General features: G+C 47.8%; 1 protein-coding gene across 5 annotated transcripts in view; it reads left to right on the top strand.

Annotated features, from left to right (window-relative positions):
• Positions 1 to 19,352, top strand: part of LOC122559118 (transmembrane and coiled-coil domains protein 1-like) — a 56,192-nt gene that overhangs the window by 19,983 nt on the left and 16,857 nt on the right. The window contains exon 1 of one of the 5 annotated variants that reach the window (XM_043708439.1): positions 1,836 to 2,130. The exons of 3 other annotated variants lie outside the window; for them this stretch is intronic. In XM_043708439.1, coding sequence (XP_043564374.1) covers positions 2,092 to 2,130 — 39 coding nt within the window. In that variant the 5' untranslated portion in view covers positions 1,836 to 2,091. Of the gene's footprint in view, positions 1 to 1,835; positions 2,131 to 16,158; positions 16,192 to 19,352 lie in introns of those variants that run through there. One more of the 5 variants, XM_043708440.1, reaches the window with a different exon arrangement.

The raw sequence follows: 19,352 nt of genomic DNA on the forward strand, positions 1-19,352 counted from the left end.
GTGTAAACGGAGTGAGGTTGGAGCACCGTCGGTGTAAACGGAGTGAGGCCGGAGCACCGTCGGTGTAAACGGAGTGAGGTCGGAGCGCCGTCCGTGTAAATGGAGTGAGGCCGGAGCACCGTCGGTGTAAACGGAGTGAGAGCGGAACAACGTTGGTGTAAACAGAGTGACCCCAGAGCACCGTCGGTGTAAACGGAGTGATCCCAGAGCACCATCAGTATAAACGGAGTGAGAGCGGAACAACGTTGGTGTAAACAGAGTGACCCCAGAGTGTCGTCGGTGTAAACGGAGTGATCCCGGAGCGCCGTCGGTGTAAACGGAGTGAGGCCGGAGCGCCGTCGGTGTAAACGGAGTGAGGCCGGAGCGCCGTCGGTGTAAACGGAGTGAGGCCGGAGCACCGTCGGTGTAAACGGAGTGATCCCGGAGCGCCATCGGTGTAAACGGAGTGATCCCGGAGCGCCGTCAGTGTAAAAGGAGTGAGGCCGGAGCGCAGTCGGTGTAAACGGAGTGATCTCGGAGCGCAGTCGGTGTAAACGGAGTGATCCCAGAGTGTCGCCGGTGTAAACGGAGTGAGACCAAAGCGCCATCGGTGTAAACAGAGTGACCCCGGAGCACCGTCGGTATAAACGGAATGATCCCGGAGCGCAGTCAGTGTAAACGGAGTGAGGCCGGAGCACCGTCGGTGTAAACCGAGTGATCCCGGAGCATCGCCGGTGTAAACAGAGTGATCCCAGAGCGCCGTCGGTGTAAACGGAGTGAGACCGGAGCGCCGTCGGTGTAAACGGAGTGAGACCGGAGCGCCGTCGGTGTAAATGGAGTGAGACCGGAGCGCCGTCGGTGTAAACGGAGTGATCCCGGAGCGCCGTCGGAGTAAACGGAGTGAGGCCGGAGCGCCGTCGGTGTAAACGGAGTGAGGTTGGAGCACCGTCGGAGTAAACGGAGTGATCCCGGAGCGCCGTCGGTGTAAACGGAGTGAGGCCGGAGCGCCGTCAGTGTAAACGGAGTGAGGCCGGAGCGCCGTCGGAGTAAACGGAGTGAGGCCGGAGCGCCGTCGGTGTAAACGGAGTGAGGCCGGAGCGCCGTCAGTGTAAACGGAGTGATCCCGGAGCGCCGTCGGAGTAAACGGAGTGATCCCGGAGCGCCATCGGAGTAAACGGAGTGAGGCCGGAGTGCCGTCGGTGTAAACGGAGTGATCCCGGAGCGCCGTCGGTGTAAACGGAGTGAGGCCGGAGCGCCATCGGTGTAAACGGAGTGAGGCCGGAGCGCCGTTGGTGTAAACGGAGTTATTCTGGAGTGCCATCCGTGTAAACAGAGTGAGGCTGGAGCGTCGCTGGTACAAACGGAGTGAGGCCGAAGCACTATCGGTGTTAACGGAGTGAATCCAGATCACTCTCAGTGTTTGCAGTGTAAACGGAGTGAGTCCCAGCCGCTTGTAGTAGCTGCGGTCAGTGCTCTGTAATTGCAGCATGCTGCTGAGCAGGCTCTGCACTGTAACTCAGCTATTGTGTTGCTGTTTGCGTGGAGGATGTTTAGTTTCTGTGTGGAACGTCTGTTCCTGTGCAGTTATCACTGTCCCGTCGGTGCTGCTGAGTTGCAAACTGCTGGCTCAGGATCGAGGCATGTGGGACCGCAACCTCTGAGATTGAATTGGCAGTAGCTATGTTTTCGAATGCAGTTGGATAGATTTACTGAGCTAATGCATCAGCCTCCAGCAGCATTGATTAAAGGGCAGCACTTTATAAATATCAGCTGGTGCTTGAAGGGAAGGAGGAGGTGGGGGCAGGGCAGATTCTGCAGAGCCTTTGCTGTGAGTCGGAAGAGAGCAGACCGCACCCTACCTGTCTTGCTGGACTCTGGAGTCCAGCCCTGCTAATCTCACCAACCCGTGTAACCAGCTTGGTTTAGGATGCTGTAAGCAGCTCTGTTTTTTTTTTGGTCAAGTGCAGAAGAGCTTGATAGAGACCTGGTGCCTGTGGATGTTCGTAGCTGGAAAGTTGTGCACATTGGTCTGTACCCTGGTTACAAGTCCACTGGGCGCGTTGTATTGCTCACATTGGACTGACTGTCCAGCTTTGTTCCTGCAGACTCACAATGGTACAGCGCCTTAATTTGAGGCGTCAGTTCTCGAAGGTGAGTTTGCGAATTTTCTGTTACATCTTTCAACCCTGGCTGTAACCTTTGATCATTTAATTCAAATAGTACTTCAGCTCTCTGAGATTTGATGAGTATTTGGCTCCTACCTCGCTCAGTAGAAATGAGAAGGGGGAACTTTTCAGTGAGTTCGATAACTGCAGAAACAGCTCCAATTCCCAGGGTTTGTGTCTTTACGTGTTGGTGGAGTAAGTTCCCTCCATTTCATGCAGTCAGCAGGTTTGTCTTGAATTACATAGTGACCTTTTTGCTATTTGAAACTGATCTGTCGCGAGCTGAACTCAAGGAACAGGGCTGTACTCTCTCCCTCCTTCCTTCTCCCACCCCTCCCCTTCTTTTCCCCCACCGCCCTTGGTCATTCAGTACTGTTGTTCCTTCACGATCTAGATGTAGATGGATAGCAGAAGAAGGACATTTGGCCCATCAGGTTTGTGAAGGGGGGATCTCTGTGTCCTCGCTCCCCTGCACTTTTCCCAACGTTCCTGCAAGTGTTTGTCCTTGCAGTATTTCTCGAATGTGCTGTGATGGAATGTCACCGACCCCAAAAAGCCCCCCCCAACCCATTGCAACACCTAACCATTCACTGGGAACAACGAGTTTATTCTCATGTTGCTGCTTTTGGTAATCTCCTTCAATCTCTGTCCTTGGGTTATCGATTGTTCGGGCTGTCCATGTAACTGTACCTTGGAACCATTCTACTGAATCTCTGAAAATCTCTAATCTAGCCCCACCATGGGTGTCTCTCCTTTCCCTGGCATTGGGCTTACTTCTCTAACTATGTGTGAATGCTGTGGGCCACAATGCTGCTGGCTATTGTTCACTTCACAGTGCATTGCACTGCTCTAGCTACTCGATGGATTGAGTTCCAATCACTCCCCCTCCCCCCTTCCACACCAACCCCCCTCTGCGCCCCCCCCCCTTACACATGCTGCGCTGTTCACCCATTATCCCTGTCCTTGAAGGCATATACTGGTTCCTGCAATAAAAATTCCTTATTTCAAAATTTTTACGTTTGCGTTCAAATAATCTTGCCCCTCCCTGTCTCTTTTGTCCTCCTCTACAGCTATTGTAACAGGAGGTTGGAGGAGTTAGACTGTGGAGCAAGGAGCTGGCTCCAGTTGCAGATTCCTTCAGTGATTTCAGCACAGTCTGCCTGGTGTATTATTAACTGAGCTCGGCAGTAAGTACATTTTGGGTACTTCCTTGTCCAGGAATACAATAGAGGTATTCTGCTCCAGAGTCACCCGCTCCCTGACTGCACAGTTGCTTCACTCTCGCTCCATTGACAGTGTGTGTGCTGTGCAAAGCCAGAGGCAGGCACGGGATGTCTCCAGGAAAGGTAGCTCACCCTGTTTCAGGCTCTCTGTACACACTGTTGCTTTGCTAGATTCCAAACGGTAACAGTATCACAACTGTGTGTGGTAAACCCATTATCTGAGGGACTCTGTTGAGCTCTTTGTGTTTGAGGCTGTGTATGTTGTGTTCTCTGTCTCCCTCTGATGACCTGAGACTTAGCTACCAATTGCCCTTCTCTTTAACCTGCAGCTATTTTAAAAAAAAGAGTTCATGGGATGTGGGCACCGCTGGCTGGGCTGGCATTCCTTGCTGTTGGTGATAAGGGCGGCACGGATTAGCCATGGGAAAAGCAAGTTTATAGGTTAGGGGATGAATCTGGGTGGAGGAGGGCGGCACGGTGGCACAGTGGTTAGCACAGCTGCCTCACAGCGCCAGAGAACCGGGTTCAATTCCCCTTTCGGGCAACTGTCTGTGTGAAAGTTTGCACATTCTCCCCGTGTCTGTGTGGGTTTCCTCCGGGTGCTCCGGTTTCCTTCCACAGTCCAAAGATGTGCAAGTTAGGTGAATTGGCCGTGCTAAATTGCCCGTAGTGTTAGGGGTAAATGTAGGGGAATGTGTCTGGGTGTGTTGCTCTTTGGAGGGTCGGTGTGGACTTGTCGGGCTGAAGGGCCTGTTTCCACACTGTAGGGAATTTAATCTAATCAAAATTTAATCTAAGCTGCCTTCTTGAACTGCTGCAGTTCATGTGCTGTAGGCTGATCCACAAGGGAACTTAGGGAGGGAATTCCAGGATTTTGACCCAGCAACATTGAAGGAATGGCTATATTTTTTCCTAGTCCGGATGCTGAGTGGCTCGAAGAACTTGCGGATGGTGGTGTTCCCATATACCTCCTGCTCTTATCCTTTTGGTTGTGGTTGTCAGTTGGAAGATGATGTCTGAGAGTCTTTGGTCAATTGTTGCATTGCATCTTGTAATGAGTGCACACTTCTGCTACTGAGCATCAGTGGTGAAGGGAGTGGATGTTTGTGGAAGTGGTGCCAGTCAAGCAGGCTTCTTTGTGCTGGCTGGTTGTGTTGTCCAGCACACCCCTGATTGTGCCTTATAGATGGTGGAAAGGTTTTGGGGAGTAAGAAGGTGAGTTACTTGCTGCTGTATTCATAACCTTTGACCTGCTCTTTGTAGCCACTGTATTTTCATGGCGAGTCTAGTTCAATGTCTGGTCAATGGCAAACCCCAGGATGTTGACAGTGATGGCAACACCATGGAATGTCAAAAGGCAGTGGTTAGAACCTCTCTTGTGTGGTGCAAATGTTACTTGCCACTTTTCAGCCCAGACCTGGATATCGTTGCGAATGGTGCTGAACGTTGTGCAATCATTGGCCAACGAAGCAGCTGAAGATAGAGTCATAGAGTTGTACAACCTGGAAGCAGACCCTTAGGTCCAACCTGTCCATGCCGACCAGATATCCCAACTCCATCTAGACCCACCTGCCAGTACCCGGCCCATATCCCTCCAAACCCTTCCTATTCATATACCCATCCAAATGCCTCTTGAATGTTGCAATTGTACCAGCCTCCACCATTTCTTCTGGCAGCTCATTCCACATGTACCACCCTCTGTGTGAAAAAGTTGTCCCGTAGGTCTCTTTTATATCTTTCCCCTCTCACCCGAAACCTATCCCCTCTAGGTCTGGACTCCCCAACCCCAGGGAAAAGACTTTGCCTATTTACCCTATCTATGCCCCTCATAATTTTGTAAACCTCTATAAAGTCACCCCTCAGCCTCCGACGCTCCAGGGTAAACAGCCCCAGCTTGTTCAGCCTCTCCCTATAACTCAAATCCTCCAACCCTGGCAACATCTTTGTAAATCTTTTCTGAATCCTTTCAAGTTTCACAACATCTTTCCGATAGGAAGGAGACCAGAGTTGCACGCAATATTCCAACAGTGGCCTATTCAATGTCCTGTACAGCCGCAACATGACCTCCCAACTCCTGTACTCAATACTCTGACCAATAAAGGAAAGCATACCAAATGCCTTCTTCACTATCCTATCTACCTGCGACTTCACTTTCAAGGAGCTATGAACCTGCACTCCAAGGTCTCTTTGTTCAGCAACACTCCCTGGGACCTTACCATTAAGTGTATAAGTCCTGCTAAGATTTGCTTTCCTAAAACGCAGCACCTCGCATTTATCTGAATCAAACTCCAACTGCCACTTCTCGGCCCATTGGCCCATCTGGTCCACATCCTGTTGTAATCTGAGGTAACCTTCTTTGCTGTCCACTACACCTCCAATTTTGGTGTCATCTGCAAACTTACTAACTGTACCTCTTATGCTCGCATCCAAATCATTTATGTAAATGTCAAAAAGTAGAGGGCCCAGCACCGATCCTTGTGGCCCTCCACTGGTCACAGGCCTCCAGTCTGAAAAACAACCCTCCACCACCACCCTCTGTCTTCTACCTTTGAGCCAGTTCTGTATCCAAATGGCCAGTTCTCCCTGTGTTCTTTGAGATCTAACTAGGACACTGCCTCCTGCTGGGTTGGACTTTTCCCATTCTTTGTGGACAGGACATACCTGGGCAATTTTCCACATTAGGTAGCTACCTCTATTGTGACTGTACTTCAGCGTCATCTCTCCACTGATGTGCTGGGCTTCCCCATCATTCAGGATGGGGATACTTATGAATCCTTCTACTCCAGTGAGTTGTTTGAATGTCTAACACCATTCAGGATTGGTTGAAGAGCTTAGAGAGTCTGTGACTATTATAGGGGCTTGTTTGCGTTGCCTGTGAGCATGTGTGAAATATGTGGTTAGACAGATGGTAACAACTTCCTGCTGTAAAAACATGTTTTTTCATTTTTGGTTCTTGTGTAGAAATATTCATTTAACGTAGAACATTATAGCACAGATCAGGCTCTTTGGTCCTTGATGTTGTGCCGACCTTTTATCCTACTATAAGAGCAACCTAACCAACATACCCTTCGTTGTACTATCTTCCATATCTTCATTGTACTATCCAATGCCCCTAATATATCTAACTCTTCTACCACTCCTGGCAGTGCATTCCATGCACCCACCACTCTCTGTGTAAAACACCTACCTCTGACATCTCCCCTCCCCGTGGTGGGCGGCACGGTGGCACAGTGGTTAGCACTGCTGCCTCACAGCGCTGGAGACCCGGGTTCAGTTCCCGCCTCAGGCGACTGACTGTGTGGAGTTTGCACGTTCTCCCCGTGTTTGCGTGGGTTTCCTCCGGGTGCTCCGGTTTCCTCCCACAATCCAAAAAGATGTGCAGGTCAGGTGAATTGGTCATGCTAAATTGCCCGTAGTGTTAGGTAAGGGGTAAATGTAGGGGTATGGGTGGGTTGCGCTTCGGCGGGGCGGTGTGGACTTGTTAGGCCGAAGGGCCTGTTTCCACACTGTAAGTAATCTAATCTAATCTAATCTAAACCTTCCTCCAATCAAAAATTATGCCCCCTCTTGTGATAGCAACTTCCACTCTGGTTATCTACTCTACCTCTGCCTCTCATCATCTTGTACACCTTTATCAAGTCACCTCTCATCCTTCTTTCTTTCCAATGAGAAAGACCCTAACTCCCTCAACCTTTCTTCATGAGACAGGATTCTGGGTAATCTAAGTTGGAGGACAGTGAACATTGTGGCTGTCAGAGCGGTTCCTTTTGTTTTGAGGTAGTTCAGGTGTTGGAGGTGATTTCCTCGAATTCCAGGAGCAGTAATTTCTGTTTTATATACTGTTGCATTGTTTTGGAACTTTGGGGGAAAAAGATCAAAACAATGGCATTTTAAAAAGCAGGAAGACAGACAATGGCAGCGACCACATGGTCAGAGAAACAAAGCTATACTGCTCTCTGACACAGCAGGGAATCTGCACAGTTACTGCCTTTGCTGTTTGAGTTCAAGTATCTCTGGACATCCGAGTGCGTCCAGGAAAAATGAACAAACAGCGACATTCACAGCTGACCTTGGAGGAACCTGGGTGGGAGAGCTCACAGCACAGGAACACATAAGTGTAACCTTGCTGTAAATCTATATTGGTGAGTGGAGTGGGTTCTTCTTTGCTTATATTTTTCATTGAGATCTGTCTTGGAGTCAAATGCCTTTTAAATGTTGCAAATGTACCAGCATCCACCACTTTTGGTGAAATTTTAAATATAAAAGCCCTAAGTATTCAGTTAACCTGGAGCAGTGATTTATTTTAGAGCAATAAGACATTGTTATTTTCTGGGTCTGTAGATTGTGAAGGTGCAAAGATGGCCTTTAGTAGAGTGATATGCTCTTCCTGTTGAATGTGTTTAGGGAATTTAGGGAGAGTTTCCATGTTACTGATGATTATGTCTGCAAGAAGTGCCTTTGGTTGCTAATCCTATCAGGTCGCATCGACTAGTTGGAACAGCAGTTAGGGGCAATAAGAAATTTACAGGAGCTAGGGAGTGCAATGGATGGCAGTTATAGGAAGGGAGAAAAGCCGCAGATACAGTCAGGTAAATGGGTTAACTCCAGGGAAGGTAGGAGCGGGTAGAGGCAAGTACTGCAGCAGTCTTCTGTGGCTATTCCCATCTCAAACAAGTATGCTTGATGGACTCTCAGGGGAATGTAGCACAAACAGCAAAGTTTCTGGTACCAAGAATGACTCTAATGCAATGAAGGGTATATCAGGTTCCAAGAGATTGATAGTGTTAGGGGACTGTCTAGTCCGAGGCACAGGCAGATGTTTCTGCAGCCAACAGCAAAAACATCAGAATAGTGTATTGCCTCCCTGGTTCCAGGATCAAGGATATCTTGGAGAGGGTGCAGAATGTTCTCAAAGGGGAGAGGGGCCAGCAGGCGGTCTTCATACACGTTGTAACTAATGACACATGAAGGGAAAAGGATGCGATTCTGAAGGGATAATGTAGAAGGTTAGGCAGGAATTTATAAAGGAGGTTCTCAAGGGTTGTAATATCTGGATTACTCCCAGTGCTGCGAGCTAGTGAGGGCAGGAATAGGAGGATAGAGCAGGTGAACGCGTGGCTGAGGAGCTGGTGTATGGGAGAAGGATTCACATTTTTGGACCATTGGAATCTCTTCTGGGGTAGAAATGACCTGTACAAGAAGGACGGTTTGCACCTAAAAGATTTGCTAGAACTGCTCAGAACGATTTAAACTTGTAAGGTGGGGTGGGGGTGGGACCCAAGGAGATAGTGAGGAATGAGATCAATCTGAGGCTGATACAGGTGGGAAAAGAAGTGAGTTAAACAATCAGGGCAGGCCGGGACAAAGCAGAGAACAAGGTAGGACTGATAAATTAAACTGCATTTACTTCAATGCAAGAGGCCTAACAGGGAAGGCAGATGAACTCAGGGCATGGTTAGGAACATGGGACTGGGATATCATAGCAATTACAGAAACATGGCTCAGGGATGGGCAGGACGGGCAGCTTAATGTTCCAGGATACAAATGCTACAGGAAGGATAGAAAGGGGGGCAAGAGAGGAGGGGGAGTAGCATTTTTGGTAAGAGATAGCATTACGGCTGTGCTGAGGGAGGATATTCCTGGGAATACATCCAGGGAAGCTATTTGGGTGGACTGAGAAGTAGGAAAGGGATGATCACCTTATTGTGGTTATATTATAGACCCCCAATAGTCAGCGGCAAATTGAGAAACAAACTTGTAAGGAGATCTCAGCTATCTGTAAGAATAATAGGGTAGTTATGGCAGGGGATTTTAAATTTCAATATAGACTGGGACGGCCATAGTGTTAAGGGTTTAGATGGAGAGGAATTTGTTAAGCATGTACAAGAAACGTTTCTGATTCAGTATATGGACATACCTACTAGAGAAGATGTAAAACTTGACCTACTTTTGGGAAATAAAGCAGGTATTGCGTTGAGATGTCGGTGGGGGAGCACTTTGATGCAGTGACCATAACTCCATTAGATTTAAAATAGTGATGGAAAAGGAGAGACCGGATCTACAAGTTAAAGTTCTAAATTGGAGGAAGGTATTAGGAAGGCATTAGGCAAGAACTTTCAAAAGCTGATTGGGGGCAGATGCTCGTAGGTGAAGGGACAGCTGGAAAATGTGAAGCCTTCAGAAATGAGATAACATGAATCCAGGGACAGTATGCTCATGTCAGGGTGAAAGGGAAGGCTGGTAGGTATAGGGAATGCTGGATGACTAAAGAAATTAAGGTTTTGGTTAAGAAAAAGAAGGAAGCATATGTCAGGTGCCGACAGGATAGATCGAGTGAATCCTTAGAAGAGTATAAAGGCAGTAGGAGTATACTTAAGAGGGAAATCAGGAGGGCAAAAAGGGGACATGAGGTAGCTTTGGCAAATAGGATTAAGGAGAATCCAAAGAGATTTTATAAATATATTAAGAACAAAAGAGTAACTAGGGAGAGAATAAGGCCTCTCAATGACCAACAAGGCAGCCTTTGTGTGGAACCACAGGAGATGGGGGAGATACTAAATGAGTATTTTGCATCAGTGTTTACTGTTGAGAAGGATATGGGAGATATAGAATGTGAGAAAGTAGATGGTGACATCTTGAAAAATGTCCATATTATAGAGGAGGTGGTGCTGGATGTCTTAAAACGGATAAAAATGGATAAATTCCAAGGACCTGATCAGGTGTACCCTAGAACTCTGTGGGAAGTGATTGCTGGGCCCCTTGCTGAAATATTTGTCATTGATAGTCACAGGTGAGGTGTTGGAAGACTGGAGGTTGGTTAATGTAGTGTCACTATTTAAGAAATGTGGAAAGGACAAGCCAGGGAACTATAGACCAGCAAGCCTGATGTTGGTGATGGGCAAGTTGTTGGAGGAAATCCTGAGGGACAGGATTTAAATGCATTTTGAAAGGCAAGGACTGATTAGGATAGTCAACGTGGCTTAGTTTGTGGGAAATCATGCCTCACGAAGTTGATTGAGTTTTTTGAAGAAGTAACAATGAGGATTGATGAGGGTAGAGCAGTGGATGTGATCTGTATGAACTTCAGTAAGGCTTTCGACAAGGTTCCCCATGGGAGACTGATTAGCAAGGTTAGATCTCATGGCATAAAAGGAGAACTAGCCATTTGGATACAGAACTGGCTCAAAGATAAAAGGCAGAGGGTGGTGGTGGAGGGTTGCTTTTCAGACTGGAACCAGTGACCAGTGGAACACCACAAAGATTGGTGCTGGATCCATTGTTTTTTATCTTTTATATAAATGATTTGGATGAAAACGTAGGAGGTATAGTTAGGTTTGCAGATGACACCAAAATTGGAGGTGTAGTGGACAGCGAAAAAGGTTACCACAGAGTGCAATGAGATTTTGACCAGATGGGCCAATGGGCTAAGGAGTGTCAGATGGAGTTTAATTCACATAAATGTGAGGTGCTGTATTTTGGAAAGGCAAATCTTAGCAGGACCTATACACCTAATGGTAAGGTCCGAGGGAGTCTTGCTGAACAAAGAGACCTTGGAATGCAGGTTCATAGCTCCTTGAAAGTGGAGTCGCAGGTAGATAGGATAGTGAAGAAGGCGTTTGGTATGCTTTCCTTTATTGGTCAGAGTATTGAGTATGGGAGTTAGGTGGTCATGTTGCAGGTATATAGGACATTGGTTTGGCCACTGTTGGAATATTTCATGCAATTCTGCACTCCCTCCTATCGGAAAGATGTTGTGAAACTTGAAAGAGTTCAGAAAAGATTTACAAGGATGTTGCCAGGGTTGGAGGACTTGAGCTACAGGGAGAGGCTGAACAGGCTGGGGCTGTTTTCCCTGGAATGTCGGAAGCTAAGGGGGGGGTGACCTTACAGAGGTTTATAAAATCATGAGTGCATGGATAGGATAAAAAGGCAAAGTCGTTTCCCTGGGGTGGGGGAGACCAGAACTAGAGGGGATAGGTTTAGGGTGAGAGGGGAAAAATTTAAAAGGGACCTAAGGGGCAAGTATTTCACGCAGAGGATGGTGTGTGCATGGAATGAGCTGCCAGAGGAAATGGTAGAGGCTGGTACAATTACAACATTTACCAGGCATCTGGATAGGTGTATGAATAGGAAGGGTTTAGAAGGATGTGGGCCAGGTGCTGGCAAATGGGACCAGATTAGGTTAGGATACTTGGTTGGCATGGATGAGTTGGATCGAAGGGTCTGTTTCCATGCTGTACATCTCTATGATCAGGCAGCATCCTAGTAAATCTCCTCTGCACCCTCTGTAAAGCTTCCACATTTCCAATCATGAGGTGATCAATCAGACCTGAACACAATATTTGAGTGTGGTCTAACCAGGACTTTATAGAGCTGCAGGATAACCTCGCAACTCTTAAACTCCATTCCCCTGCTAATGAAAACCAACACACCATATGCCTTCTTAACAACCCTACCAACTTGGGTGGCAACTTTGAGGGATTTATAGACATGGATCCCAAGATCCCTCTGTTCCTCCACACTGCCAAGAATCCTGCCTTTAACACTGTCATCTGCATTCAAATTCAACCTTCCAAAATGAATCATTTCACACTTTTCCAGGTTGAACTCCATTTGCCACTTCTCAGTCCAGCTCTGCATCCTATCAGTGTCCCATTGCAACCTACAACAGCCCTCCACACTATCCACAACTCAACCAACCTTTGTATCGTCAACAAGTTTACTCACCCACCCTTCCACATCCTCAGTTATAAAAATCACAAAGAGCAGAGGTCCCAGAGCAGATCCCTGCGGAACATCACTGGTCACCGAGCTCCAGGCTGAATACTTTCTATCAACTACCACCCTCTGTCTTCTCTGGGGCAGCTAATTATGTATCCAGACAGCCAAATTTCCGCATATGCAATGGCCTCTTGCTTTCTGAATGAGCCTACCATGGGGAACTTTATCAAACACCTTGCTAAAATCCATAAACATCACATCCACTGCTCTATCTTCATCAATGTGTTATGTCACATTCTCAAATAATTCAATAAGGCTTGTGAGGCATGACCTGCCCCTCACAAAGCCATGCTGACTATCTCTAAGCAAACTATGCTTTTTCAAATTATCACAAATCCTGTCTCTCAGCAATCTGTCCAATAATTTGCCCACTACTGGCGTGAGACTGACTGGTCTGTAATTCCCAGGGTTATCCCTATTTGCTTTCTTGACAATGGAATAACATTTGCCACCCTCCAATCACCTTATACTACTCCAGTGGACAGTGAGGATGCAAAGATCATCACCAAAGGCACAGCAATCTCTTCCCTCGCTTCCCGTAGGAACTTTGGTCATATCCCACCTGGCCCAGGGGATTTATCTATCCTCATGTTTTTCAAAATCTCTGGCACATCCTCCTTAACATCAACCTGTTCAAGCGTGTCAGCCTGTTTCACGCTGTCCTCACAAAAAACAAGGTCCCTTTTCACTATTGAATACTGAAGCAAAGTATTTAAGGACCTCTCCAACTCCAGACACAAGTTTCCTCCACAATCCCTGATCGGCCCTACCATCACTCTGTATATTTGCTTGTTCCTCACATAAGTGTAAAACACCTTGGGGTTTTCCTTAATCCTACCCGCCAAGGCATTTTCATACCCTTTTTAGCTCTCTTAAGTCCATTCTTCAGTTCCTTTCTAGCTACCATGTAACACTCTAGAACTCTGTCTTGATCCTTGCTTCCTCAGCCTTAAGTAAGCTTGCATCTTCCTCTTGACTAGATGTTCCACATCTCTTGCCATCCAAGGTTCCTTCACCCTACCATCCCTTCCTTGCCTCAGTGGGACAAACCTATCCAGCACTTGCAGCAAGTGCTCCCTAAACATTTCTGTCGCGTATTTCCCTCAGAATATCTGTTCCCAATTTATGTTCCACAGTTCCTGCCTAATAGCATTGTAATCCCCCCTCCCCCAATTAAATAGTTTCCCATACCACTTGCTCCAATTCCTCTCCAAGACTGTAGTAAATGCCAGGGAGTTGTGATCACTATCACTCTCCCACTGAGAGATCTTACACCTGACCTGGTTCGTTGCCAAGCACCAAATCCAATATGGCTTCCCCTCTAGGTGGCCTATCTCCATATTGAGTCGGGAATTCTTCCTGGAGACACCTGACAAAATCAGCTCCATCCAAACTACTTGCACTAAGGAGGTTCCAATCAGTATTAGGGAAGTTGAAGTCACCCGTGACCACAACCCTGTTACTCCTGCACCTTTCCAAAATCTGCCTCCCAATCTGCCCCGCCGTGTCTCCGTTGCTATTAGGAGGCCTGTAGAAAACTCCCAATAAAGTGACTGCTCCTTTCCTGTTTCTGACTTCCACCCATACTGACTCAGTAGACAAACCCTCCTTGACGACATCCCTTTCTGCAGCTGTGATACTATTCCTGATTAGCAATGACGCTCCCCCACCTCTTTTACCTCCCTCTCGTTTTGAGTGCACTTCATGTAAAACTCTGAAGCTATCCTAACTTGCATTGAGGCTTGTTCACCCATTGCCGCTATACTTGATTCCTGACATGGCCATGCCTCAATCTTTTATTTCTCTTCCATCTTTGGAAATCCCTCCATGACCTCAACTCTCCCCATCTTTTACTTCTTGCAATTCTATCTAATTCATTGTGCATCTAACTCTGATCTAACTCCTGTCCCTGATTACCTCCATGATCATTCCAATGTTGGCTTCAGCTACCCGTGTTCTAAGCTCTGGAATTCCCTCACAAAACCTCTCCCTTCGGAAGCCCTGTGAAATGTTTTGAGCTGTTTTGTGATGTTGTAGGCACTTAATAAATAAGAATTGCATAACGCCCACTCGTCTTAAGAGTCCAACACAATGAGCTTGACTCCTGTTACCCCCTGCTGTGTACAGATCACTCTAAGTCCTGTTTCATTACCATTACCCTCCAGTTCTATGCCGCCTTTGTTATGTCAAAGACGGTGAGTGTAAGGATTTGAGTTTCACTCAATCCTGAACTGCAGTCCTGAACTCTATCCAGCTGAGCTCTGACTCCACCTCTGTGCAATGAGAATGTTGTGGATCTTGGAAGGTTCGAGATGGTATATTCTTCACCCTGTTGCTTTATGAATCGAATCAAAGTATCAAGACCCTTTCAGTATCGGTAAATGAAGAAAGATCAGATGAACGTGGTCATTGTTTTGTCCAGACCAGATCTAGTGGGCACCAGTCCCACCCCGCTTCTCAAGTGCACTGTGTAGACAGAAAGCTTGTCCGCCCTACGGTAGTTTGGAAACAGGTTAGATTTTGCATGAGGCTGTTAATTGAAACCACAGATTGCCAACCGGCTTCACGTCACACTGTGCCAACCGGACCCTCCCTTACCTATTGTCCACATTCCTTCCCATTCACAATCCTTAATCCTACAGCAAGTACACAATCATCAGGAGTGCAGAAATCTTATTCTTGTTTACAAAGCTTGCCAAGAAGCTGTTGTAAAAAATATCAGATTATATACGAAAGCGAGGTGAGCCTGAAAGAGATGTTTAAGATGTTAAATAGGGTAGATCCAAAGAAATGACGTGTGTGTGTGTGTGTGTGTGTGGCGGGGGGAGGGGGGGATGACTGTTGGGGAGGAGCGAGGGTGTGGTCAAAAGCTAGAGCTCTCCTATTTGGGCCAAATTTTGGATGCCACTCCTTCATACAAAACGTGGCAGAAATCTGCAGCTGTTATACCAGAAGGCTGGTCTTGGAGTGGTACTTGAACCTGGAGCTTCCGGCTCAGAGGCAGGGACACTACCCACTGTTCCACAAGATCTTCAATGAAGTTGCAGATAATAAAATATTAGAGCTTTCAAGCTTGTGACTGACAGATGTTTATTCGATAAGAGTTTCAGGGGATATGGGACAGTATAAAGACCATCGTTCCCAAGGTGAGACTTTTAACTTGGATTCCAGTCTGTAACTGATTCCCAGGTACCTGTTTTTTTTAAGATTAGATTAGATTTCTTACAGTGTGAAAACAGGCCCTTCAGCCCAACAAGTCCACACCAACCCGCTGAAGCACAACCCACCCAGACCCATTCCTCTACATTTACCCCTTCACCTAACACTACGGGCAATTTAGCATGGCCAATTCACCTAACCTGCACACATTTGTAGACTGTGGGAGGAAACTGGAGTGTTATTCTATGAACAAACCCTCCCAACCCCTCAATTAGATTCCAGTCTATAACTCATACCTGTCATTTTATATATATAAACCCCCCACCACCCCATCTGAACCCTTTGATATGATTGCAGTCTGTAACTCACTCCCAGGTACCTGTTATTCTATATATAAACCCTCCCAACCCTTCAATTAGATTCCAATCTGAAATTCATATGCAGATATCTGTCATTTTGTATATATAAACCCACCTCATCCCACCTCCGAGACCTTTGTTTAGGTTCCAGTCAGTAACTCACTCCTGGGTATCTGCCCACAGACTTTGGCTGCATAGAGCTGACATGGCAATGGCTTACTGGATAGGAAGGGCTGCCTTGTTAGCGCTAGTGCTGAGGCTGCACTTTCTGAGGAATGTACTGTTTCACTGTCATTTTGTGCAGTGTTATTGAACTGTTGGAGAGCAGTTGATGTGAATCAGCAGCTGGTCTTTTAGGACCGGTTTCTGGCACACACACTGCAGATGTCCAGCTGTTCGGTTCGTACTTCAGCTGTGAAGGTTCATAATGGACAACTTCAAACCTAGCACCAAGTGACTCGTAACTGGAGACGGTTGGACTCCAGGAGCCAGACAGTTTCCCGCTGAATGCCCCTGTGGGTACTGGTAAGGTATCGAGAATGCTCCTACTCTGCTCCAGAGCAGGCCTGTGCCATTGTTGGAACAAAGTCAATCCAATTCTGATTTAGTGTGCCTACTACAGTGTTAATCTGACTCCCCAGGTCCCCTTCCTCAGATACCTACTTTCTCCTTTAATAGCATTACAGGAGCAAGTAATGTTGGTGCACACTGCAGAACGGCTAAGGGATCATTGGATTTGAGTGGATCAAGTAGATCTGTGAGGGAGAAGGATATAGAGGGAAATGGGTAGTGTGGGGCAAGTTACTTGGAGTGTCAGGAGAGGTGTAGATTGGAGGCTACACTGTCAGTGGGCTGTTTGTTAGCTGTACTTCACTGAGATTGACCAGTTCTGGCTTTATCTAGCCATCAGGAGATTGTTATCCCTCCTGAGGCTAGCTACCACATCTCAGAGCGAGAATGAGCTGGGACTTCCAGCTTTGGTTTCAGTCAGGCCTTGCAGGAACTGTGTAGGATGCTGTTGATTGATCAACTATCAGAATGTAGCAGACAGTTTGACAATGGTGTTTATACTGTGTATGGGTTCACTTTCCGTCTCCATTTCAAAAAAAAGTAGGAATGGGCTCAGTGCAAATCTGATGAGTGCAGGTTTTAAAACAGGACAATTTACTGACTCATGTTTCTGTAATGGTCATCGGCAGTGTCAGGACCATCCTGTGCTGGTGATGGGAAGATTTTAAACTGCCCCCGTCCCAGGGATGGGGTGTCCCCTCCCTCACCGCACGGACCCCTCTGTCACGGCACAGTTCCTTCCCTCAGTGCAGATCACTCCCACACAGCAGAGACCCCTCCCCTACCACCCGAACCAATCGGATGGCAACCCCAGACAGACTCGTGTTTGATCCGGAGATGTGTTTCTGACTCCCATGACTATGGTGTCACCCCCACGCCCGCTCCCACCTTCTTGAGTAACATCACCGTTACTAACCTGTTGTCACAGTCCCTGCCTCAGCTTCTCTGCCCCTACTCCATCATCCGTGTGTCTGTTCTCTCCACTCCTGGTCAGCTTCCTTTCCTCCATTTTCCGTTTACATGAGGGTCATCTACAGCTCTGTTACCCATGTCATGCCAGTGACCAGAGTTCACCTATCAGTTATAGAGATGTACAGCATGGAAACAGACCCTTCGGTCCAACTCATCCATGCTGACCAGATATCCCAAACTAATCTAGTCCATTTGCCAGCACTTGTCCCATATCCCTTTCTATTCACATACCCATCCAGAAGCCTTTTAAATGCTGTAATCGCACCAGTCTCCACCACTTCCTTTGGCAGCACATTCCACACACGCATCACCCTCTGCGTGAAAAAGTTGCCCCTTGGGTCTCTTTTATTTCTTTCCCCTCTCACCCTAAACCTATGCCCTCTAGTTCTGCACTCCCCCACCCCAGGGAAAAGACCTTATCTGTTTATCTTATCTATGCCCCTCATGAGTTTAGAAACCTCCATAAGGTCACGTCACCCTCCGCCTCCGACACTCCAGGGAAAACAGCCCCAGCCTATTCAGCTAAGTCCTGCGCTAGTTGACCTACACTGGCTCCCAATAAAGCACAAGCTCAACTTAAATATTCCTAGCCTCTGCCAACAATGCATTCTTCGAATTCTAGTCTCTTCTGATTTTCATTGTATTACCATTGGCCAATGTGCCTTAAGTTGCCTGGGCCCCAATTCTGGAAGTCCTTCCCGAAGCCTCTGTATTTGTTCAGGATATTGACTCAAAGTGATGATTTACGCTCATGGTCTGTCTGCAAGTTACACAGCAATGATTTCAGGAATTGCTGGTAATGGAGTGGTGTTTCATTGCTTCTCTTCCTCGCTCATCCCACGGCTTTACAGCTGACAGCTGGAGCAGCCAATGGCCTTTCAAGCTCAGGCTTGCTCCCATTCCGTTGGTCAGGGTTAAAAAATGCAAAATGCAGGTTTGGTCTTCCCTCGAGCGGTGTGACTACATCTGTTGGCTCACAGTGTGAGTGATGCAGGCAGAGAGATGCTCTTACAGCAAGGGCAGGCTCTCCCCGCCGAGCACTGGGAAAGGTCATAACCGCTCCGGCCATCCCCTGCCATGTTTGTACAGGGGTAGATCCAGGGTTGACAAAACCAGACTATTGGGTAACGTGTGTGCAACAGTGTCTACAGAACACTGTCACAGTGGCCCCAGAGTCTGGTGTCTCTACAGAACACTGTCACATTAGCTCAAGGGTCTGGTGTGTCTACAGAACACTGTCACAATGGCCCCAGCATCTGGTGTGTCTACAGAACACTGTCACAGTGGCCCCAAGGTCTGGTATGTCTACAGAACACTGTCACAGCGGCCCCACGGTCTTGTGTGTCTACAGAACACTATCACAATGGCCCCAGCGTCTGGTGTGTCTACAGAACACTGTCACAGTGGCCCCACGGTCTTGTGTGTCGACAGAACACTGTCACAGTGGCCCCAGGGTCTGGTGTGTCTACAGAACACTGTCACAGCGGCCCCACGGTCTTGTGTGTCTACAGAACACTGTCACAGTGGCCCCACGGTCTGGTGTGTCTACAGGACACTGTCACAGTGGCCCCAGGGTCTGGTGTGTCTACAGAACACTGTCACATTAGCCCAAGGGTCTGGTGTGTCTACAGAACACTGTCACAGTGGCCCCACGGTCTGGTGTGTCTACAGAACACTATCACAGTGGCCCCAGGGTCTGGTGTGTCTACAGAACACTGTCACAGTGGCCCCAGGGTCTGGTGTGTCTACAGAACACTGTCACAGTGGCCCCAAGGTCTGGTGTGTCTATAGAACACTGTCACAGTGGCCCCAGCGTCTGGTGTGTCTACAGAACACTGTCACCTGTCACTGTGGCCCCAAGGTCTGGAGTGTGTCTACCGAACACTGTCACAGTGGCCCCAAGGTCTGGCGTGTGTCTACAGAACACTGTCACATTAGCCCCAGGGTCTGGTGTGTCTACAGAACACTGTCACAGCGGCCCCGGGGTCTGGTGTGTCTACAGAACACTGTCACAGTGGCCCCAGGGTCTGGTGTGTCTACAGAACACTGTCACAGCGGACCCAGGGTCTGGTGTGTCTACAGGACACTGTCACAGTGGCCCCAGGGTCTGGTGTGTCTACAGGACACTGTCACAGCGGCCCCAG

The sequence above is a fragment of the Chiloscyllium plagiosum genome, chromosome 18, assembly GCF_004010195.1.
Source record: "Chiloscyllium plagiosum isolate BGI_BamShark_2017 chromosome 18, ASM401019v2, whole genome shotgun sequence".
In the NCBI taxonomy this organism is placed as follows: Eukaryota; Metazoa; Chordata; class Chondrichthyes; order Orectolobiformes; family Hemiscylliidae; genus Chiloscyllium; species Chiloscyllium plagiosum.